Here is a 23,071-nt window from a genome sequence, read left to right as displayed (position 1 = left end):
CGACTAGGGAAGCGCATGTTGTGCTGCATGCCGGTGGAGGCGAAGAGAAGGCTCAGTCCTCTTGGAGTCTGGAGAAGGTCTGGAGAAGGTCGGAGGCAGCGGGAAGGAGGCGGAGCAAGGCCCTAGGAAGCCGCTGCCAGCTGGGGAGTCAGGCTCTGCCCTTGGGGAAGGGCAGAGCCAGTTCAGTGAATGGGGTCAAGTGGAGAAAGGGGAGGGTAAGAAGAGGAGCAGGAGTGGAGCCGAGGCTGTGCGGAGTGGGCGCTGCAGCAGGGGGTGACCCAGCCAGCAGGGGCCACAGGCCCCGACCGTGGCTCTGGTGGTGGCTGGGGGAGGATGGGGGCTTCAGTCTCTGCTCCAAGCCCCTCTGCCTGGGGCCAGGTTAGCCCCTCTCCCCACTGCTCAGAGACCCCAGCGCCCTGCCTCTGCCGGAGCACCCTGCGGCCCTGCCCAGCCAGCTCAGCTCTGGCCCGTCCTCAGCCGCTCTGCTCGGCGCCTCGGTCCAACAGGGGCTGCCCGCCAGGCAGCAGGGCGGATGGATGGACGGGAGGCCCAGGGTGGGCAGTCTCGGGCGAGTGGGCTTCCCTCAGGCCTTCCCGAGCAGCAGGACCCATCAGTGTCCTTGGCCGGGCTAACTGGGCAGGTGGGCGCCTCCGGGGGCCTCACACCACGGTGCTGACCGAGGGATCTGAGAGGTTGAGCGGGCCCGTGATATCAGTGGGATGGTACTGCTGCAAAATAGAAATACACAGACAAGGTGCCCGTTAGCCCGAGGCTCGGGGGGCACACGCGGGGCCTGGACGGGTGGGCCGGCCAGCCGCCGACCGGCGGGCAGGCGGGCGCGGCCTGGGGGAGGCTGGGGGGCGCTCCTCCCCCTGACCCCGTCGTGCTCCGGGACTCTGCGTGGGCCGGGCCGCTGTCCCGTCCGTCTGTCTGTCTGTCTGCGGGGGAGGGGGGCAGAGGAGGGCGGGCGGGGCTTCTCAGCTCTCCCTATGACGGGCACACATCTGCAGCTGGCCCTCCTCCCTCTCAATAGCGCGTCGCGGCAGCACTGTGTCTTTTTGGTTTTGCAAAGCGCCGCGTCCACCCCCGGTGCTCTATAAATAAGAACCAACAATCAATACCCGCTGGCCCCGCTGGCTGCCAGGGACCCCAGCCCTGAGCGCCCAGTGCCACCCTGGCCCTGACCGGCCATAGGACAGGGGCAGAGGATCTCAGCAGCGGGACCGACCCCACCCATCCCGACAGAGCCCCCCACCCAAGCCTCCCTCCCAAGCAGCTGCCCAGCCGAAACAGGGTGGGCGCTTGGCTGCCCTCCCCCGCCCAGCCCATCCCCAGCTTGCAGGGCCCCCAGTCACCCTTGCAGGGAAGGGCTAGTCCCAGATGCCACAGGGGGCCATGGCTGGCCTGGAAGATGGGCCCTGGTGCCCAGGGAGGCTCGCATGAAGCCTCTGCCTGGAGTGTGCCCCTGGGCAGGCTCTGAGAGGGTCTCTGGGTCGCACCTGGACTTGCTAAGGGGCATGCATGTCTGCTCTGGGCAGGACCGGGGTAGCAGGACTCAGTGACACCCTCGGAAAATGACCCATTGCCTGTGGGACTTTTGTGCTCCTCCTTTCAGCTGCCTTCCTCAAAAATACTGTCTGTTGGGAATATCCGCTAGCAGGGGACTGCCCCACCCTCACTACTCTCTGGTCCTTCACTCTTAACCTCTTTCTACACCTATTGCAGGGCCCCTGGCTCAGACTCAGACCACTTTCCCAGACTTGGATGGTCCAGCCTGTGCTTCAGCCCCACGGACCCTCACTGTCCACCCACCATCCCTGTGCCCAGCCCCTCTTGGGCAGCAGAGCGGCCAGGCCTCACAGGCCCTGCTTGGGGCACCCTGGTGGCTTCACTTTGAATTGTGCCAAGCCTGCTGTTCCTGAAGGTCCACCCCTCTTCCCATGTACTGAGGGAGGGGAAGGCTGTGTGCAAACCCACTTCCACCTTGGAGCATAACTCCTGTGGGCTCTCGGCCATACCCACCCCTGAACTGCAGGGAGTCCGCTGAGCCGATGGCTGCACTGGCTCTGGGGGCCCACTCCCCACCTGGAATAGGGGTGCCCCTAGCAAGACTGGGTCTGTTTTGGGGGCTTTTGATCTGAGTGTGCACATCTTGTGCGGTGACAAGCTGCCCAAAGCAGGAGGGCAGGGAATTCTGGGCTCACGCAGAAGGACTGGCCCTGACGTGGTCCTGTGGGGTGGGATTGGGGTTTAGGAGCTGAGGTGCTAGTCTCCTCCATGAAAGCCTCCCTTCCTGGGCCTTTGTCTGGGAGCCTCTGTGCCCCACATTCAGCAGGCCACAGCTTTCAGGGCCAGCCCCACCCATTCTCAGACCCCCGGGGGCTGCTGGCACACTTTCTGCAGGGCCCCTGCTCAGCCTAGGGTGGGAGCCACCCGCTCTGATACCATCCACTCCCCCACCTGATGGTCCCCTGTGCCTGGGGACCTGTTCCAACTCCAGGCCCCAGCCGCCCACCCAGATGGAGCCAGGCCCGGCCCCCAGCCCCGGCCCACACAGAGACCACATGCAGGGGATGCAACGGGCATGGCTCTGGTGAGACACGAGACACAGGTGTCTGGGTGGCAGGGCCGGCAGCCAGACACATGGACGGATGGGACATCACAGCCACCCCTCCATGGATGTCGCCGGGAGGGTAAGAGGGCGGCAGGCCCCTCTGGGACAGGCTGAGAAAACTGACATGACAGAGAGGTGGTGTGGCCTCCCATGTGTGAGGAGCCCAGGACAGGGCGGCTTTGGGCTCCCAGGGGCCCCGGGCATGGCCCCGAGGTGGTGAGGCTGACTGGCTGACCAACAACATGACACAGCTTCAAGATGGCGCATGGCGTCATGGCATGGGGGGCAGACTAACGCAGAGACACATGGGGAAAGAGGACCCAGTGAGGGCCAGCGGGAAAGAGGACCAAGAGAGAGAGGCCTAGAGAGTCAGAGAGAGAAGACCTGGTGTGCTGGGCAAATAGAGATGAGGGCAGAAGGCCACAGCAGTCAGAGGTGGGGGTGGGGTGGGATGACGAGGAATGGGGAGAGGGCACGCCTGATGCACGGGACACAGACACGGAGGGGCAGGGCGAGATAAGAGTCGGAGACGGGGGACTGGGTGTTCTTCCCCTTACCGTGTCTTTGGAGGACCTACGTCTCTTGAAGCTGGAAGCCAGGGTGGAGGTGATAGCCCTAAATGTGGCTTTCTTTTTAGGGTCGGGCTCTGCTCTACCACTCTTTCTATCCTAAAATGAATATGTATAAGTGATTAGACAGCTAAGGTTGGCGGCCACACCTGCCCTCGCCTGCTCCTTGGGGGCCGCTGCCCGGCCTGGCTGGCCACTCGGGCTCTTGCTCCTGACTGCCTCCCTGTGCTGGACCGAGGGACCGACAGCCAGACACGCGCAGATGGCCTCTGCTCCTGCCCGGGTCGGGCCTGACCTTGCTCGAGCTGGGGCTGGGCTTGGGGGATGCCGTCTGGCTCTCTTCCTGGGAAGTCCGCCTGGCTCCCTGGCTCCTGGGTGGCCCTGGTTTACAGGTGTCCCAAGGAGGAGGCACTCTCGGAGCACTGGAGGAGTTCCTCCTCGGCCCACCAGCCATTCTGACCCCTGAGGGGGCACACCAAGATTCCGGAAGGGGAGAGGGGGCCAAAAGCGGTGTCGAGATGAACTGGACCGGTAAACAGAGGCAGCTTCTGGGACCCTGGCCTTGAGTCTGATGGCCAGGATGGCCCTGTGCCCACCAGCGAGAGCAGTGACCAGGTCCCAAGAGCAAGAGTGGACAGATGAGAGGGGTGGGGGCTCCAGCAACCCATCCACCCACGGCCCCTCCCTCTCTGCAATGTCAGCTTCATCCCTGGAGGAAGGCTCTGGGGAGGCACCCAGAGAAAGAGAAGAGATGGAGCAAACTGGATTTGGACCGTGGGGCAGGAGCCACGGGCCTACACCGGCCCCACTGCCCACCCTGCCCCAGGTGAGCAGTGGCTGCCCCACGTGCAGCTGGTCCCCTGCTGGCAGCAAATTCCCACAGACATGGCCTGGGGTGCCAGGCAGGGCCAGCTGTACCATTTCAGCCTGGAGTCATGGAGCACAGGACACAGCAGGGCAGCAGGGAAGGGGGCTGGCCCCCCAGAGGGTGCTGAGGAGGGGTGTGGGGCGGCGAGGGCAGAACATGTCTTGGACTCACGTGCTACACCCAGGTGGGTCCCTGTCTTACCCTGCCTCAGTTTGCCTTCCTATGGAATGGGTGCCGGCGGGCGACTCTGGAGACAGAGGGGCCAGGCGAAGGCTTGGAGCAGGGTGCGTGGCCTCCCTTGGCCTGGCTTTGCAGCGGGCAGCCACCTGCAGGCGGCCCCCCACCAACGCTGCCCCTGGCCATGGCTCCTATCTCCAGTCCTGCTCACATGGGCTCCGGGAGTCAGGGCCAGCGCTTCGGCCTGTGGGGATGGAGGAGGGCCCGGGCTGGGCGGGCCATGGGCACCAGGTCTCGGAAGGTGGCCTGCCCTACCTGCAGGTTCTTTCTCCACACGTTCACCGCTGCAAAGGCCAGCTGCATTTGCTTCCGGCGAGCGTCCTTGTGTCGCTTGTAGGCAATCTCGATGAAGATCAGGAAGATCCCAGCCACGATGCCTCCAGCCACCAGCATGAAGACCCCTGCGTCCAGGACCCAGAGCCTCAGCTGTTGGCTGGTGGGGCTGCCGGGACCGTGGAGAACCCATCCAGTGTCAGTAGGAGCGTTAAGGGAAGAAGGTGGGGAACCCACCTGCCATGTTCTCAAAGGTGAGAGTAGCAGGAGCATTGCTGCGCGAGTCACACTCCTGGTACCGCACCCACGTCTTGTCCAGGTCTTCCATGAAGCCGTTCTCATGGGACCTGGACAGGAGGCAGGCGAGTGAGCCGGGAGGGACCTGGAAGGGGCTGGGAGAGGGCTGGGGTGGGGTCTGGGCAGGGCGAGTGAGCGGGGGCGGGGCCTTGGTGGAGCCTGGCCAAGGCAGGGCGAGTGAGTTGGGTGGGAACTGGTCCTGGACGGGGCGTGTAAGTGGGGCGGGGCCTGGACGGGGAGGCGTGGCATCTGCGATGTTAGGGTCATGTGCTTCGGCTGGGGAGGCTCTTAGGGAGCAGAGAAGAAGGGCGGTGGGATGGCAGGTGAGGCAGACTCACTTGAGGATAGACAGGGAGACGTTCTGCTTCCAGGGGCTGTCCTTGCGCATGCCGATGCCGAAACCAGAGCGGAAGAAGAGCTCGCCTGTAGTTACCAGGTCGCACTTCTGTGAGGCCTCGAACTCCAGCACCGCCGAGTCCCAGATGAAGGCGTGCAGTTTGCTGCGGGCAGGGGCAGATGTCACGGGAGTCCTACTCAGTCGGGCTGCCCTCGACCCGCATGCTTGCCCTCCTTGGTCCTACCATCCAGGAAACCTCACGTCCATCCCCATCCCGTGGTTCTCATCCAGCCTGGACACTCTCTTTTCCTGTAAGGGGGACGCTCCACCTTGTCCGGCTACCCCGTTACTCGTCCCGCAGGCTCCGCCCTCATCGTCCCGCAGGCTCCGCCCTCATCGTCCCGCAGGCTCCGCCCTCACTCATCCCGCAGGCCCCTCCCTCACTCGTCCCGCAGGCCCCGCCCTCACTTGTCCCGCACGGCCTGGATGGCCTCGGCCGCGCTCTCGTAGTTGTGCTTCTCCATATGCCGGTACATGGTGCTCAGCTCCACCTGCCGCCGGAAGTAGATGTCCACCGAACTCTGCTTCACCGTCGCGTAGATAAACTTGTCTGAGGGGTTCCTCAGCTGCGGGATCAGAGAGCGTGGCTCGCAGCTACTCCCCCGCCCCACCCGAGGCAGACTCCCGGTGACGTCAAGACCCTCCGCTAGCCCGGCCGGGCCTCACCCGCGGGTCGTTGATGCCGGTGATGCGCTCCTCGGGCCGGTCCAGTACCAGGAAGGCTGCCAGGTTGGCGGTGTAGGAGGCCACGATGATCATGGCGAAGCCGGCCCACACCATACCCAGGATGCGTGCGGAGAAGCTTCGGGGGGCCCCTGCGGGCAGAGGACGGTCAGCTCCCGGCAGAGGAGTGGAGCGGGCGGGGTGAGTGTGGGTGTGGCGTGGCCTCACCTTCTCCGATGCCTGAGTTGAGCAGGACACCCCAGGAGAACCACATGGCCGAAGACAGGGTCAACGCGTCCTCCTCCTCTTCCTCACTGTTCACCTTGAACCGGCCGAAGGGGCTGCAGGGTGCAGAGGGCGGGCGGGAGAGGGAGGGCAAGGCAGCCCATCCCCGCCCTCGCCCGCTCTGCCAGCTCCGCAGGTGGAGGTGTCTGGCCTCCCTGCTGCGCTCACCTGAAACGGTCCAGCAGGTACAACATCACGGCCACCACGTGCACCGACAGCCCCACCAGCAGCCACAGCGTGCTCTGGAAGGGCTGCATAAACGAGTCCAGCGTGCTCCGGGGGATCTCCTGCGGGTGGACCGGCCGTTAGCGTCGCCTTGGCCCTCCCAGGACCCCACTCACCCCGCCGGGCCCATGCCCACCTTCTTGACCAGAATGGTCAGGCCCTGGTACTTGAAGGGCTTGGAGAACTCGATGTACTGCGCGCGCTCGTTGTTGATGGTCAGCGGCGCCACGATCATGTCCGCCTGACCGCTGAGCAGCTCGCCCATCATCCCGTTCCACTCCTTCTTATTGCTGTTGTTCACCTGCGGGGCGATACAGCCAGTGGGGACGCGGACACTGTTGGGCCACTCCCGCAACAGGTTCCCGCCCCTCCTCCGGGGTCGCCCTCTCCAGACCCCACCCTAGCTCAAGGCCAGGCCCACTCCAGACTCCGCCCAGCATCTGGCCCCGCCCACCCAAGGCCTTGCCCTCTAGCAAGACCCTGTCCCCCCGGACTTGTCTTGCGCGAACTCCCAGAGATCCCTGCGTACCCGCTCCTGCGTGCCGAACTTGCCATCAGCCACCAGGTGCACCTCATAGGTGAAGTTCATCGTCCGCGCCAGCTTGATGAGCAGGTCGATGCAGAAGCCGTAGCAGCACTGAGGCACCGTGTGGCGTGCTGGGGGGAAAGGGGTGGTAACCACGGGGCTCCCGGCTGCGCCGCCCCAAGTCTGCGCCCGGCGCCCCAGCACCGTACTCACGGCTGCCCGGCGATGTGTCGTTGGGCCCAGTGCAGATCACTTTCTTGACGGGGTCGCCGTTGACCGTGAACTCCTCCTTGCACGTGCCATCGCTCAGCGTGGGCTTGACGTACACGAAAGGCTCCTGGTGGATTGTCACGATCTGGGGAGGGAAGGCAGAGACCCAGCCTGGACCACCCGCCCTCAGCTGCCGGGGGCGCTGACCTCTTCTCAGCACCCAGAATTCCCTGAAGCCCCTCCGAATCCACGGTGTTCCCCCCTCCAGCCGGGGCCCCTTTCTGGAGCCTCATCCTCCCTGGCCATCAACCGCCACTGTCGGCACCATCTGCCTGCTGCCCTCAGGAGGGGCCCCACTGGCCACACCACCTCAGCATTCAGAAGGCACACGGCTTCCTGAAACTCTGCCTTTCTCTTGGCCACTTGTCCTTCGGCTCTTGCCTCACACATTACTCCTTCCATCAGAGGAGTCTGTTGGAATGTCCAGTCTGCCCCTGGCACCTTCTCTGACTTCTCAGGCATGAGCAGTTCCCTGTCCCAACCCAGAGCCTGCTTCACGAGACAAGGGCGTGCCACTGACATTCGCGCAGAGCTAGCTGGGGACCTGGGGCCCGGGGGTCGCCCTCGTCTGGTCGCCCCGGCCCCTCAGCAGTGAGTCCTTGTCTGGTCACCTCCCCTTCCTCCCTTCCTCTCTTTCCTGATGCCTTCCTCTCTTCCATGCCCTCCTCTTCAATCCAGGGGTTCCTTGTGGCTCATGCTGGGGCTCTCTCTCCTCCCTGTCTTTCAGAGGCCCGTAGCTTGGGGGTGTGGAAGACATATCTGGGCAAAGGGGCCTGAACTGCAGGGCATGCAGACGAAGGGTCCCGGCGGAGGTGATGTTGGAGCCCAGCCTGCAGTGACCTGGGATTCGTGTGAGGCGCCCTCTGCTGGGAGTATCGGCGAGGGCGGGTTTGCGGTGGGCAGGCCCCATCCTCAGGTGGGAGGGAGGGCAGCATTTTGGCTTTTTTCCCCCTGAGGCTTGGGAGGCCGGCAAAGAGCTTACTGGCTTTTTCAACTTTCATCATGTTTTTCTGTTAGACAAGCAATATATGTTTGTGCTTTTAAGAAGTCAGTGAAAGAAAAGTAAAAATCCATCTGCATCTGGTAGCCTGCATGGGTTAGACTTTTCCACACGTGCTGTCTGAGTTGTAGGGAAAGCTCTCTCTGCCTGTCAAGAAGTGTGGTGACAAAAGGCTCCAGTGACAGGCCATGGGCTGGGCCCAGAACATAGACAGAGCCGAGAGACATTTGAGGCCCTGGGGACACTGACTGGGAGAAGGTTGATTGGGCAACAGCATTTAGGGTCCTTGTCTCTGGTGACCTGAGGTCCGGGCCTGGTGCTGGAGTGGGTCAGCATGGGGACAGACTGTCGGGAGAGCACCCTGGGAGGAGAGAGGGGGCCCAGGGTCACCACAGGGAATGCCACAGGGAGGCCAGGGCTGAAAGGACAGCAGGACCCAGTGATGGCAGGAGGCCGTGAAGGCTGCAGTGGCGGTGGCTAGGACAACCTGGAGGAGTGCTAAGGAGTGTGTAGGTGGATCTCTAGGACCAGGACTCAGGACAGAATGCTGAAGCTGAAGTCCACAGAATGACCACCCATCTGGCCCTGTGTCCCCCATCAGCTCATCCCCAGGGGAGTCCTGTCCCACTCAGCTTCCCAGATTTAAGTGGGGTTGGGTCCAAAGGGGCACTGGAGAGATCCGTGGGATGGGGGCTGGCAGCTTCTTCTTCTCCCTCCACCTGCTGTCTCTGCTTCCTCTGAGGTACCAGGTGCGTGTGGAGGCAGCCAGGTGCTGGTCCTGTCCCCACTTCCTTCAGTCACTTTCACTGGCCTCCCTGTGCCCTCCTCTGGGTCTGAGGGAGTGTATGGAGTGTCCTGGGTGTGGTTGCTGGGGCAGGGCAGCAGGCCCCCACCTTCAGCCTGGTGGACATCTGGTACCCTCGGGGCTTCTCTGTCTCTCCGCCTGGCCAGATGATCTTCCTGTCATTGGGGATGACCTGGGGGTGGGAGTATGAGATGGAGGGTGGCCACGCAGGGGTCTTGGCCCCAGGACCCTAAGGCCCCAGCCCCCACCCCCTCATGACCCCCACCTACATGGGTGCCATTATAGATGCCCACTTGCACCAGCTTGCGGTTCTGCAGGTTCATGATGCTGTAGTTGGCGAACTTCCGGTCCCCGTCCTCGTTAAACTCCACACGACCGGTGACCCCATCCGCGTACTTAGAAGACATCAGCACTCTGGGGAGGGCAGTGCTGGTTGGCGTCTCAGGGACACTCCCACTTCCGGGCTTCCGGCAGCCTGAGCCCGGTCTTCTGCCCCAGCCCCAGCTTCAGTGGACATCGGACCCTTGAACTGTGAGTCCGACGGGTGGCGCGCCTGTCTGCCTGCACCAGGCAGCACAGCTATGACAACCGAGCAGCTGCTGGGCGCCACACCCTGTTCTGAGGGCTTTCTGTGGGTTGGGTAGCCAAGGAGGCAGACAGACGCCCAGGAAGGACACAGTGGCCGGTTTGCCAGTGAGTGGGGGAGACAGAATTGAGGTTCTGTTTCACTGCATGTGCACACACGTGTGTTTATGTGGCACACCCCTTGGGCCATATCTGTGTGCACCCGCAATCCTGGTGTGGCGTGTAGCCCCATGCATATACTGTGGCGCGTGTGTTTCGTGCCTCTCAATCTGTGTGCACGTGCTTGTGCCGGCATCTTCAGGTGTGTGTGCTCATGTGATGGGCTTGGTGGACGGGGGCCCTGCACAGGCTCCTCAGTCCGGGGTGGGATCTGGCGATGGGTGGGGCCTGCCCACCCTGGGGCATGGTGTCCAGGGCGCTTCCAGCTCACTCCTGCTCCACTGCGGCTATACACTTGGGTCTCTGGCCAACCCTGGCTCTCTACAGGCTTGCGTGCCATCCCTGAGCTCCTTGTCTGACCTCCTGGGTCCCTGGAAGAGCCCATTCCCCACCTACAGCAGGAGCCTCGTCCGGAGGGCAGTCAGTCGCCCTGGGAAGGGGGGGGAGTTTCAGGGTTGGCTGCAGTGTTAAAAGCTGGGGCAGGAGCAGTGGAAGCAGCCACATTCGAGGCGTTGGTGTGAGTGTTGGAAGCAGGGCGGATGATTATCACAGTGGAGTGGAAGTGGGCGGAAAGGAGGGAAGTGGGGTACGTGACTGTACCTGTAGCTGGACCACCCGCTGAAGAGCGACTAGTTCCACCTCCTAAGAGCCCCGCCCACTTCCAGCAGACCGGCCCCGCCCACTCCTAGAACGCGGCCCCTCCCACCTCTTGAAGAGCGGCCCGGTCTTCCAGATGTTGGTGTTGCCCACGCAGCCCCGCGGCGGGTCGGTGATATTCTCCTTCTCCAGGAGCTCGTGCACGGCCTGGGCCACCACGCCCACCGCGTCGCTGATGTGGGCCGACTCGTTCTTGCCGTTGATGAGCTGCAGCCCGATGATGCCTGGGGCGAGCGTTTGCTTAGAGCCCGTGGGGGACCCCCGCCCGCCGGGACCCGGAGAGGACCAGCACTCACCATCTGGGGCGTATCGCAGGGCGTTCCCCGAGATCTCGCGCTCCCCCACCAGCCACACGTACCCCGAGCCCGTCATGTTCAGCATCGCGGCTGCACGGTACACGGTGGCAGCGTCGTCCTCGCTGTGGGGCAGAGGGGGTTGACGGGCCCAGGACTCTAGCCCTCCCCCACCCAAGGCTGGCAGGAGGTTGCTCCGGTTCCCAGGTCTTCCTCCTGACCCCACCTCTTCCCCAGCCCCTGGAATGAGGCCTGGGAACACCACAAGCTGAGGCATGCTAGCCCCACCCCTAGCCCGCACCTGGGCCAGGAGACCCCATAGAGGTGACATGGGGTGGGGCCCAGACTCCCCCAGAGCTTCCCAGGCCTCTCTTGATGGCCACCTGCCCTTCGTGGGCAGGGTCAGGATGACCCGGGATGGTGATGGATCATTATTGATTGATCACTTGGTCACCAGGTACCAGGCACTATTCTAAGCGCTTTACATGAACTATCTTATTTAATTCTTACAATATCCCTGTGAGGCAGGCATTATTACCAACCCTGTGTCAGGAGGAGAAAGTGAGACTCCCCAGGCACTTGAGTGGTGATAAATGGCAGAGTCAGGTCTGTGCCTGGACAGTGCACCCCAGAACCTGGACAAGCCACACTCCCTCTGGTTCTCCATGTCCAAAGATGAAATGAAGGGCTGGGGGTTCTCCAGATTGTCAGATGCTGTTGGGACCCAGAGCCTGGGAATGGCCTGAGCATGGCAGCAGAAGCTGCTGGAGACAGCAGGGCTGCTGCCCAGCAGGACCCAGCACAGGCCTCGCCTTTCAGGCACACATGGTCCTGACATCTTAGAGTGTCCTCATCCACATGGATGAGCCCCTGTGGACCCAGTCCCCTAGGGTAGGGGTCTCCCTGGTCAGGACTAGGACTCTTGGCCTGGTGGGGCTGTGGGGGCCACTAGGGGGGTCCCCTCCCACTTCCCCCTCCCTTTCCTGCCAGGCTGGATCTGGCCCCAGGTGGACCTGGACCATGAGACGCACTTTGCATGGGCCTCGGGTGCAAAGTGTTGGACAGATTGGTTGGGTTATTTGCACAGTGGCTGACCCTGGAAACCCAGGTGGCCCTAGGTTGCCTAAGGCTGCCCCTAATTTTCTCAAGGATTAGCCAACAAAGAAATTAACACCTTTAGTGTTTGCTCTAAATGACAATGCTACTGTCAGATGTAAGCCACACCAAATAGAGGTGCTCCAGGCAGCACCACACTGGTGACCCAAATGAGGGCATCCAGCCATGATCACCCAGCAAAACCAACACCACGTGTGTCGGGCGCAGTGTGCCCACTGCCAACTGTGCTCACAAAACTTGGCAGAGAAGCCCGTCTGCCTGACGCAGTTCAGGTGTGTGACATTAGACTCGGTAGAAGGACACACACCTATGCTTGTATCTGTGTAAATTGATGTCATCAGTAACACGGCTGTAGAGGAAAGCCTGATCAGACGGCTTTATGGAAATAGCTGACCGCAGAAAGACAATTTCAGGGAGAAAGAAAGGAAACGTTTGGAAATGAATTCTCTGCAGTCGATAGGAAATTGGTCAAAAACTAAGATTGGCTTAACAGGGTCCCTGCAAAATACATGAAGCGGGAGCCAAAATGTGTCCCGTTGGAGTGCCAGGGCCAAAAACACCAGTGTCCGCTGCTGCCCAGGGGACAGGCAAGGATAGCCTTGCCATCCTGGGCCCCTGGAGCTGGCTGTGCTGTGGGGCTCGCCTGCCCTGTGCCGCGGGAGCCAGGCCCCTCTGCGCCAGGGCCTTGCCTGGAGTCAAGGGGGGTGCTGGCGATGTGTGGTGCCTCGTGGGCAGTGTGTGCGCCTGTGTGGGCGTCTGCATGTGTGTAGTGTGTAGTGTGTACATATGTGAGGTGTGAGCATGCGCATGAGCACACGTGTGCACTGTAGATGTTGGTAGGCAGCTTGTGCGGATGTGGTGTGCATGCACTTGTGTGCAGGTGTGATACGTCTGTGTATAAGTGTGTTTTTGTGTGTGTTAGAATGTCTCGTGCATGTGTGTGGTGTACATATGGTGCATGCATGTCTATGGGAGTGTATGTGTGTATATGATGTGTGCACATGTATAAGCATGTGCACGCTGTGTGTTCTGTGTATGTGTGAGTGGTGTGAATATGCTGGGTGCCTGGGTGCCTGGGTGTTTAGGGTTGTGCATGCATGTGCATATGGTGTGTGCGTGTGGTGTATATGGTGTGTGCTCAGGTGCGTGTGGTGTGCACATAGTTCTGGAGCATGTCTCTGTGTGTGTCGTGCATGTGCAACTGTCTGCTGTAACCATGTCCCCTTCTTTGGGCTGACCTCTTGTTTGGAGCCACATCTGCAAAGCTGTCCTTGTCCCTGGGGCTAATGACACAGGGCAAGACCCTCTTGGCCCGTGTCTGGGGGCGTCCCCAGGCCTGTGGCAAATGGCGCATGGCCTCACTGACCCGAGGGAACACAGTGGAGAAGTGCCCAGCACTCTGCTGGAGCTGGGAGTGGCGAGGTTCCAAGGTGGGTTTTACATGTGGCTTTCTGGCCCATGTCCTGGGGGCCACTCTAATTACAGTGTACGTATTGGGCAGGTCTAGTTTGGTGTGACCCGATCCTTTGTAAAAGTGCCCAACAGTTGAACACCTATGCTTTGGGGTAGTGGGTTCCTTCAGTTCTCTGTCCTGGATAAAGGAGTCTTCTGATCACTAGTCAGCATTTGCCCATCTGTCTGCCCAATGGTGCACCCACCTAGCCATCCTTTTATCCCACCACATCCTTTCAGTCTTCCTCAGCATGGGCCAGGGAGCTGTGTCCTACACAACTAGACGGAGAAACAACAGGCTCCAACCGGAGTGGCGGGGGCGGGAGGGAGAAGAAGGGGGGAAAAAAAAGAGAGGGTCTGGAGGGACTTTCCCTGGGTGGAGCTCCTTTGGGCGCGGCTTGTTCTGAACGGGGCTTTTCCTGGGTGGGGCTAGATTTGGGTTGGGCTTGCTCTAAGAGGAGATTTTCTCTAGGCGGGGTTTGTTCTGGGCGGGGCTTGCGCTGGGAGGGGCCTTCTCTGGGCGGGGCTAGCTCTGGGCGGGGCTTGCTCTAAGTGGAGTTTTTTCTCTGGTCGCGGCTTGCTCCGGAAGAGGTTGTGCAGCACCCTGACCGTGCTTGGGCACCTCCTAAACTATTCTGCTTAAGCCGTCTCCACACTGCCCACGGTTGGATGGTCAGCATGGGCAAGTAACTCGTGACTCTGAGCCCCAGTGGGGGATTAGCTCCTTCTTGTCGCACCTGTGTGGGCAGGGGAGTGGAGCTGCTTCCTGCCTTCTAACCGGAGAAATCCCGTTGGCCCTACACTGTGCTCTGCCCTGAGAGGAGGGAGTGCACCTGGGTCAGCTAGAGGTTTGTTGACTGAATGTGGAAGAGGACACCCGCTCTGGGACTCAGAGTATTGCTGGCTCTTTCTGGCCTGCAGGACAGCAGCATTTGGGGGGGTGTCTCTGAGCGGAGTGACCCCTGCTGTTTTTCTCCACACTATTCGAGCCCAGCACACTTTCTAGAACAGGGAAGACAGTAGGGTGGATCCACCCAGGTCCTTCTGTCTGTCTCAGGGGGGTGGGGCTCTTCCTTATTCTATTCTGGTGGCCTGGCCTTTCCCTTCTCAGAACTTAGCTGTTTGCAAATAGGGAGATTGTTACTGTTGGCTGATCCCTGTCCAAGGGTAGCCTGGTTTTCATGAGTCCCTAATTGGTTCCCACTTCAACCGCCCGAGTCTTCCAGTCCTGGGATTCTGGCCCTCTCCCTGCCGTGGGCCTTCCACCCAGGGTTCACTTGCACACCCTCACGTCACTTCTCTGGGCCCCTTTCCCCTGATGCTCGCTTCCAGAGCATTGTGTCACCCCATCAATGGCCAGGGCTGTGTTTGCTCTCCTAAGGGCAGGGGCTTATCCAAACCCCACCCCCAAAGCCCAGCTCAGGCCAAATGGCAGCAGGTGACTGTGCAAAGGAGGAAGGAGCCAGGGAGGGATGGACAGGTAGGCATTCCATATTCCAGGTTGCCAGGTCGCCAGGTGTACATGGTGAGGGCTCTCCTAGGCAAGGGCATTTTGGAAGCTGAAGCTCAACTTCGCCCAACGGTGCCCCTGGCCCTGGCCAGGAGCAGCCCTGGGTGAGTTGGAGGGGCCCAATGCGGCCTTACCTGGCAGAGAGGATGATGACCCGGGCCTCCAGCTCCCGTGCTTCCATCAGCAGGGCCGTCACGTTCTTGGTCCCTGGATCGAACTGCAGCACCTTCTCCGCCTGTGGTGCGAGCAGGAGCATTAGCAGGTGGCCGGGGCAGGGGACATAGCGCCTCAGGGGCGAGAGTTGGGCCGCAGCCGCTAGGAACACCGAGGCAGCTCAGCTAGGGCTGCCCGGCCTGCACCTGCCACCTGTGCTGTCCACCTGCCTTCCTGGCTTCTGGCCTGGCCTGGCCTTGCTCGTCCTTTCTTCAGCCTGCTCGCTCTCCTACACTGCTTTCTGCTCTCTGCATCTCTCTCCACTGACACTCCTGTCCTCTTTGCACTGAGCATGCAAGCTGAAGTGGGCTGAGACTCAGAAAGAGCGTGCAGCGGACAGGAACTAGAAGAGTTTTGGAATGCAACTGGGAGCAAAGATGGGGCTGACTCTTCCAAAACCACGGGAGAACCTCGCAGGCCCGACTCCACAGGCCCCTGCAGGAACGGCCCGGACCCCAGCAGGCAGGCGGGCGGCTGCACGGGCGGGCTCCCTCCTGGGTTCCACGAGGAAACCCTGGGGGTCCCAGAGGTTCGCATGCACTTCCCGAAGAGCAGCTCCCCCGCGGCCGCGGCTGTGCCTGCCTGTCAGGCACAGGCCAAGGCGGAGGCTGCGGTGGGCAGGCAGTGGGCACCCACGCAGCCCTTGCCTGCCCTGTCCTGCCTGTGACTGCCTGCTTCATGATCTCTCTCTCCTCACTGCTCAGGCCTGTGGCTCGGCTGGGCCAGAAAACAGCCCTGGTGGCCGAGGTGCCAGAGGCCACGGCTCCCTAGTCGGTGGGTGGCGTGCACGTCCATGCATATATACCTTGGGTCCGCGCTTGTTGTCATAGGACAGTTGGTCGAGGTTTTCATAGTTCCTTTTTTTACTCTGATGAATAATGTGCACAGAGAAAATATGCAGACACAGAAGAAGATTATAAACGGTTGAAAATGACGGCGCCAAAGCAATCACACCACCTCCTCGGCACATCTGCAGGTGGGCACGTACCTGGAGCTCGCAAACACCTAGGCCTGGGTGGGGCTGGGGCCGGGGCAGTGCTGGGGGACCAGGGGGCAAAGGGCCACTGAGGCTCCCGGCCATGAGACTATGCTCTTGGAAACAGTCACACTTGGAAGACCCTGTCCGCGTCCACACCAAATGTATCCCTTTGGGGCCCCACCTGCTGCCCCCACCCTTGCCATGCACCTGCTGTGTGGTCCTCCTACATCAGTCTTCAATGGAGGGTGAGAAGCCCCTCGCCATGCCTTGTCCCCTCTGTCCCTCCTCCTCCCTGAGTTCTCCCTTCAGCCTTTCTAAGAGGTCTGTGTGTTCTGTTCTCACTAACGGGTGTATGCACACCCCTTGGCCCATATGTGCACTGGGGAGTGAGTATGACCCGAGTGGGTGTACATATATGTGCCTAGGAGACAGCCATCTACATGGGAGCAGTGGTCTACATAAGCCCACGGGCCAGGAGTGAGGGGTAGTATTGGCTGAGCATTCATTTGTGTGTGTGCATGTGCACGTGTGTGAGCTGGTGGGCCACGGGCCTGCGTGTGAAAGCCCGGGCAGGTCTGTGGGAGGCGTGTGTCTGAGTCTGTGGTGGGAGGTGTGGAGTGTGGGGATGGGATGGTCTTGGGAGTGACTGCATGTGCCTGTGAGAGTGGGCGCTTGTGGTTGGGTGTGCAGGGGTGTGACTAGGGAGTGTGTAAGTTCGACATGCCTGCCGGGTGCTATCTCGGGAGGCGTGGGGCCCCGAGGCACTGGTAGCCAGCCCTCCCTCCCAGCCTCAGCCAGTCCCCCACAGCAGGGCCCCCAGGACCCTCTGACTTCACCCCCAAGCAGTACCCGCTATTCCCTTCAGGGGTCTGTGGTGCCTTGAGGGCATGGGGCTGGCACGAGCTGGTTGAAGCCGGCTCCGACTTCACAGAGAACATGCTTCCCGCCCCCCTGGCCTGGCCTCCCCAGGCGCCCCCCCAGCCTGGCCTCCCTCCCTCTCTGCCCAGCTGTGTCTCCACCCCACCTGGGCTGAGCGCCCGGGCTCTAGGCTGGGTGAAGGCTCACCCTGGGCCTGTGCTGAGCACCAGCTCCTTCTCAAGTTGGCAGTGGGGGCAGGCAAGGAAGGGGAAGGGGGTCACCTGGACCCCCAGAAATCAGCACTGTGGTCTCTCAGCAACCCTACAAAGTGGGGGTGGGGCTGGGGCAGGGGCAGGGTTGTCAGTGTGTCCTAGAGTCAGGCATCTAACTGGTCCCCAGGCGGAGCCCATCCCTGTGCTGGGAGGTGAGGAGGGGGCAGGGCCCATGCTGGGGGCCGCTGGGCCTGGATGGGGCTTTGGGGAGGGGGTGGGCTGCTGTGAGGTGGAGGGCTGTGGGGAGGTGAGGCCAGCTTGAGGACATGGAATGGGTCACGGCAGGGAGGGGCCTGGCTGCTTTGGGAGGGGGCTTGGTGAGTGGTCGCCATCCCTGAAAGGGATGTTCTTGGGGAGGCCGCTGGGCATGGGCGAGGGGCCAAAGGGGAGGGTCCGGCAGGGTCCTGTGGGGTGGGCGGGGCGGGGTGTTTGCGGAGCTCCAGGTGGTCCTGCCCTCGCCCCGCAGAAACTGACTGACACGAAGGAGATTTCGACTAATGGCAGAAGCAAGTGAAATGAGCCGAGGACAGGCTGGGGCGGGCGCTCGCCAGACGTGGTGGTGCTGACCATGCATGATGGAAAGAGAAGGTGTTCACACACGGCCACAGACACAGCGCAGGCCGCCGCTGCGCGCCTCCTGCTGCGCGAGGCGCCCCTCTGCCGCCCGGGTCTCACCTTGGACTCGCGCTCCTCCAGCAGCGTCTCCAGGCGCTTCTGCGCCGCGCGGCCCTCGTGGTCGTCGCTGACCAGAAGGATGATGTGGTTCCAGCTGTAGACGCGCATCATCTCGAACCAGACGCTCGACTGGTGGGAGTATGGCGGCACAGTGCGCAGGAAACTGAGGTGGATGCTCTGCAGAGGCGGGGGCGTCCGGTGAGGGGGGGCCGGTGCACGACCCCCCCACACACATCATCGCCTCTGGGGAATGGAGGCTCCGTGTCCGCCAGCAGGTCTGTGGATTTTCCTGGGTGGGCTCCCACCTCCCAGCAGCCACTTCCTGCCTGACCACTTAGGCTGAGAAAGTTCTCGCTGACATGGAGCACCTCAAAGACAGCCCCCCGCCAGGCTTCACACGGGTCCTTCCCAAAGATGAGTATTTGTCCGGAAACCCTCACGCTTGGACCTGCAGAGCTCATCTCTGCACCAAGTCTAGGGGCTGTGCCCGCTGGTCCTGCCTTGACACTAACTGTCAGGCAGGGAGAGGGAAAGGAGCAGGCCCCTCCCTCCTCAGCTGAGGTCCTCGGTGTGTGTCCAGGCAGCACAGTGGCTCCCCACAATGTCTCTGCTGACCCATTCTGATCTTGGGGCCCTCTGAGACCTCCAGATTATTTTTTCACCAGCTCCCTCTTCGTGGCCTGGGGGCAGTGCCTTGGAACTAGAGTGGAAGAATGCCCCTTGGCCACTGTGCGTCACCAGCTGGCTACATGGCTGCAAGGCGGTTGTAGTTGGGGTCTTGGATTGTCTCTGACCGAGGCCTTCCTGGTCCCTGTGTCGGGCACCAATTGGCAATGGGTTGGCACCATGAGTGGGGGCAGGGTGGAGCTGTGAGGTTTGGCCATTAGGTTTGCCCTCATGCTGGACCAGAGAGCTGGGTAATCATCTGGAAGTGGCCTGGGGACATGTGATGGTCTGGGGTCCTGCCCTGAGAGACAGCCCCTCCCCCCAGCCTTGCATGTGCTCCCCCGGCTGCTTTCCTCAGCAGAAGCATTTTGCTCCTCTTTGCATCTGAGGAGACTGGTGCCCAGAGCGATGAAGGAGGCAGTGGCTGGGGGGCACAGGAAGGGGTCCCCCATTTCTCCACCATCAAGGGCAGGGCTTGCTATTGTACCTGTCACCTCAGTGGGCCATCTGCCCGAGTGCGTGTGTGTCTGGGGGCATGTGTATTAGTGTGTGAATGTGTGTGGGAGGTGACCACGTTAGTGTTCTGTGAGTGTGAATGTAAGAGTGTGTGATGGTGTGAGTATGCGTGCGAATGTGCACGTGTGTGTACATGTGAGAGCACGTGAGTGTTCGTGTGGATGTGTGTACGTGTGTGGGTGTATGCAGGTGTGAGTGTATGGATTTGTTTGTATCTGTGAGTGTGTGTATTGTGTACGTGCATGAGTGTGGGTGAGTGTGTGTGTCTATGAGACCATGCGTGTGTGGTGTGAGTGAGCGTGCATAAGCTCGGTGCTGTGCATCAGCCGGTGAGCCTCGAGCCGAGCCCGTGGTCTGAGTGCTTGTCTGCGCCCCCACCCCCGTGCAGCTGCCCAGGGCCCTGGGCGGCAGGACAGCCGGTCTGAACACGGATGGAGCTTACCGAGCACTCAGGCTTACCTTGTCTGAGTAGATGGACATGCGGGTGGTCAGCCCCAGGACGGGGATGCGGTAGAAGCCGGCTGTGTAGGAGACGGGGGTGGGGGTGAAGTGGTCATTGGGGGTGGGTGGGTGGCTGACTAGGATGGCGTAGACCTGTGGACAAGGGGACAGGGTCAGCTCGAGTGGGGGCTGGCTGGGCACTGTGCAGGAGCCTCCGTCCAGAAGCAGCAGAGGCTGAACTCAGCAGACGGGGGTGGGGGATGTTTGGGGGCACCATTTATGCACACACAGTCACAGGGTACACACCCACAAGGCAGGGGGACAACCTCCTATAACCACCTTCTAAGTATAAGACTCTGAGTATAAAAGAATCATAGGGGTGAGTCAGAGGCACAGCAAGACTCTGGGGGCTGAGGACACACAGGAAGGTGACAGGACCCCCCACCCCCACCCCGCTTCCCTAGTCCCAGGCCTTCTCCCACTGCAGGAGCTGCTGGAGGTGTGAGGTCAAACCCTGACAGGGAAGGCCAAGGCCTGTCCCCTGGCCATACAAGTCACCCCGAGGGTGGAGGAAGTTGCTCCCGAGTCAAGCTGATAACCAGACCGCCTACTGTCCCTCATCCTGGGTCAGAGGTGGGCAGACTGGTCTCCAGAAAGTCAGCAGCAAATGTCACAGACCGAGCTGTGGCAGGAAAGGCCAGGCAAGGAGCCACCCAGAGGCCTCGGTCCCTTTGCTGAGTCTTCCAGGAGCAGGCTGAGCACGGCTCAGTTTGAACGAGACCTAGTGTTGATGATGAGTGCTGACCACAGCCTCAAGGAAAGGAAGGCAGGCGCTGGGGCAGCCTGGCCCTCCTGCCTGGACCAAGCCCCTGTAGGCAGGCCTGAAGCCATTGGCTCAGCACTGCCTTGCCGGGCGGGACCTGTCAGACAGCTGGGCAGTTCCATACCCTTCTTACATGAGAAGGACCTGCATCTGGGCCACGTGGCCCACCTGCTTCTCCAAATCAAGGGGGCATTGTGCACTGGCTGCACACGTAGGGTGATGGCTGCCATGCTAACACAGGTCTGGCCCACAGGGTGTGCTCAGTGAGTGACAGCTGTTGCTGTCATCTTTGCTCCTGGGACTGGCTGTTCTCTGGGGGGACAGTGCCCACAGACAGCAAAACTATGAATGAGTTGGAGGAGGGATCCCCAGAAAGAGTCCTACCTGGACTTCCTGACTCTACTTCATGTTCGTCCCTCCCCAGCTGGAACAAGTGACTGAAGCCACTGGCCACAGAACATCACCCACTGCAGGCTGGGGCCTGGCAGTGGCTCGTGGGGCGAGGGGGTTTCAGAGCAGAGCTCTGGCCTGGCTCTTGCACTTGGGCCATTTGAACTGATTTGTACTCCCCTCCAGCCTGCACCCAAAGGTGCCTAGTCAGTGTTTGCACGAGCATGTGTGTGCATGTGACATGAGGTCTGTGGCATGTGCTGGGACACACATGTGCACACTGTGTGCCCCGACATGTCTGTATTTGTATGTGTGTTTGCATGTGTGACAGCCTGGCATGTGTGAGCACATGAGTGTGTATCCACGGATGTGCATGGAGGACAGGTGTGTATGAGAGTGAGGGTGTGCAACTGATCATGTGCTGCTGGTGTGCATGAGTGTGTGCTAGTGTCAGCCTGTGCCTCTCTGTGTACAGCCAGGGATGTACATGGGAGCACGTGTCTGTCTGCCAGGTGAGCAGGGGGAGCTACTCCCAGCGCAGCCCTGCCTCTTACATAAAGAGCTGCAGTGCAGTGATCCTGCGTCTTCATTGGAATTCAGCAGGCAACGCAGCCCAGAGGCAGCTCCACAGGCAAATCCGGGAGTGGTGTCCTCCCCCACAGCCAGCACACTGGCTGCCAGCGGCCCCCTGCTGTGCCCTGCCGCCTCCCACACGTGCGGTCCCCACATCCACCCCACAGCACACCCTGCTTCCACACCTGGGCCACGTCCCATCTCAGGCAGACCTGTGGCTGGGGGGAAGGGGGAGAGGAAGGGTGGGAGCTCTAGAAGTGGAAACAAAGGTGGCCCCTCGTCCCATTCTGTTTAAAGCCCTGCCTGCTTGTGACCGGGACAGGCACCTCTGACCTTAAGCTGGGGTGCCCCCACCCCCACACACCGCCAAATGCCTGCCACATGTCTGCGGACACTGGTCAGGGCCTCGAGCCCTGGAATCCTTCTGAGAACTGGCTACACTGGCAGGGGACGGCTCTGGGGCCCAAGATGGGGCATTGGCTACGAGTGACACCAGCCCTGTCCAGAATGAGCCAGCTGACTTGGGTGTCCTCTCTTCAAGGCACGGACAGGACTATGAAAAATGGATGAAACTGGGACAGCGGGAGGGTTGGAGGGTGAGGGAGAGACGATGGTGGGGAGGCGGTGGGGGAGGGGAAAGAGCTGGCGCCGCAAGAGGCCTGGGGGTGGGGGCCGGCACCTGGCTGGAGATGAGGTCCTCGCACACCGACAGGGCCATCTGGATGGCATTGGGCTTGTGGGTGACGGAGGTGGCGTTGAGTTGGATCTTCCAGGAGCCATGTCGCTTGTTGGCCTGGTTCACGGCCTCGCGGAACACCTGCTCGTGCTTCCGCGTGCTCAGCACCGCGCCAATGTTGACGATCTTGGGGTCGCAGGCGGCACGGGCGAAGGAACAGGAGAAAAGCAGGGCGAGTGTCAGCAGGTGCATGGTGCTCATGGGCTCCGGGCAGCGCGAAAGCGGGGCCCTCGGCGCATCCCCGGCGGGGCGCCCCCGATCCCGCGAGCGAGGAGCGCCACGTCCTCGGGAGCCTTAAGCTCAGGACGTCTGCAGGAGGGGAGGGGACACCCGAGCCTTCGGCCGGCGGGGGATGTCCTGGGTGCGCGTGGGTTCCTGGCCCCGAGCGGTTGGCGCTGTCCGCGGTGCTGAAGCGGGTCTCGGAGCGGCTCCTGTCTCCCCGCGCCGAGAGGACACCACGGCTGCGGCTCCTCCGCGGGCTTCGCTGGTCCCGGTCCCAACGCTGCGGCGACTGCGGCAGCTGCGGAGCCTCGAGCGGGACCCACGTCTCCTACCCCTCCCGCCACCCCCGCTTCTTAACACGGAGCTGAAGGGGGGGGCACCAGAGTGTGCGCCTGCGTTCCTGTGAGCATTTGTCAGAACGTGGCGGGAGGGAGCGCCTGTGTGGGAGTGTATGTGCGCGTGTGCGTGTACGCGCGCGCGTGTGTGCTGTCTGGGACCTGCAGGGAGCTGAGTTTAGGTAGGTTAGAGGGGTCCGCGTCACCGCGTGCAGCCTTGTGTGTCTTTTAACATGACCGAATGTTTTGTGCCAGTGTGTGTGTGTGTTGGCGTGCACGAGCGTGCACGAGTCCTCATCCATAGTCAGTGACATTTTGGGGCCTCACTCTCTAGGCTGGAGACCCAGGGGTGTCGAGTGGCCCTAAGCCACGTCCCTCTGGGGGAGGGAGTGTGGGGCTCCCCCCTCTTCAGGAGGCTTAAAAATGGGGAAAAGACACCATTTGCCTGGCCATGTGACTTGGACTTCCCCCAAAGGGTTGAAAAGAATAGAAGGGATTACAGTGGCCGCCCCCGTGTTGAGCTGGATCCTCCAGGAGTCTGGTGGTCTGGACCCAAAGCAGCTATGGAGAG

The 23,071-nt window shown here is 61.6% G+C and overlaps 1 protein-coding gene across 8 annotated transcripts; it reads right to left on the bottom strand.

Annotated features, from left to right (window-relative positions):
- Positions 1-106: 106 nt before the first annotated feature.
- Positions 107-22,269, bottom strand: GRIN1 (glutamate ionotropic receptor NMDA type subunit 1). Of its 8 annotated transcripts, none has more exons than XM_033122835.1 (21): positions 21,887-22,144; positions 19,440-19,574; positions 17,799-17,975; positions 15,820-15,882; positions 14,936-15,036; positions 10,727-10,848; positions 10,480-10,654; positions 9,299-9,443; positions 9,118-9,201; positions 7,168-7,309; positions 6,958-7,085; positions 6,565-6,729; positions 6,372-6,490; positions 6,147-6,259; positions 5,922-6,070; positions 5,664-5,821; positions 5,197-5,358; positions 4,799-4,908; positions 4,544-4,689; positions 3,172-3,282; positions 396-1,094 (listed from the first exon to the last, which is right to left on the bottom strand). In XM_033122835.1, the coding sequence occupies exons 1-21, from the start codon at positions 22,142-22,144 to the stop codon at positions 978-980; spliced, it is 2,880 nt and encodes a 959-aa protein (XP_032978726.1). In that variant the 3' UTR covers positions 396-977. The 8 variants fall into 8 exon arrangements, with proteins under 8 accessions (XP_032978734.1, XP_032978732.1, XP_032978726.1 ...); XM_033122836.1 differs by having other exon boundaries at positions 445-728; XM_033122841.1 differs by lacking the exon at positions 3,172-3,282 and having other exon boundaries at positions 314-728.
- Between the last annotated feature and the right edge of the window lie 802 nt (positions 22,270-23,071).

The sequence above is a fragment of the Rhinolophus ferrumequinum genome, chromosome 12, assembly GCF_004115265.2.
Source record: "Rhinolophus ferrumequinum isolate MPI-CBG mRhiFer1 chromosome 12, mRhiFer1_v1.p, whole genome shotgun sequence".
Taxonomy (NCBI): domain Eukaryota; kingdom Metazoa; phylum Chordata; class Mammalia; order Chiroptera; family Rhinolophidae; genus Rhinolophus; species Rhinolophus ferrumequinum.
This window is presented reverse-complemented; position numbering and strand designations above follow the sequence as displayed.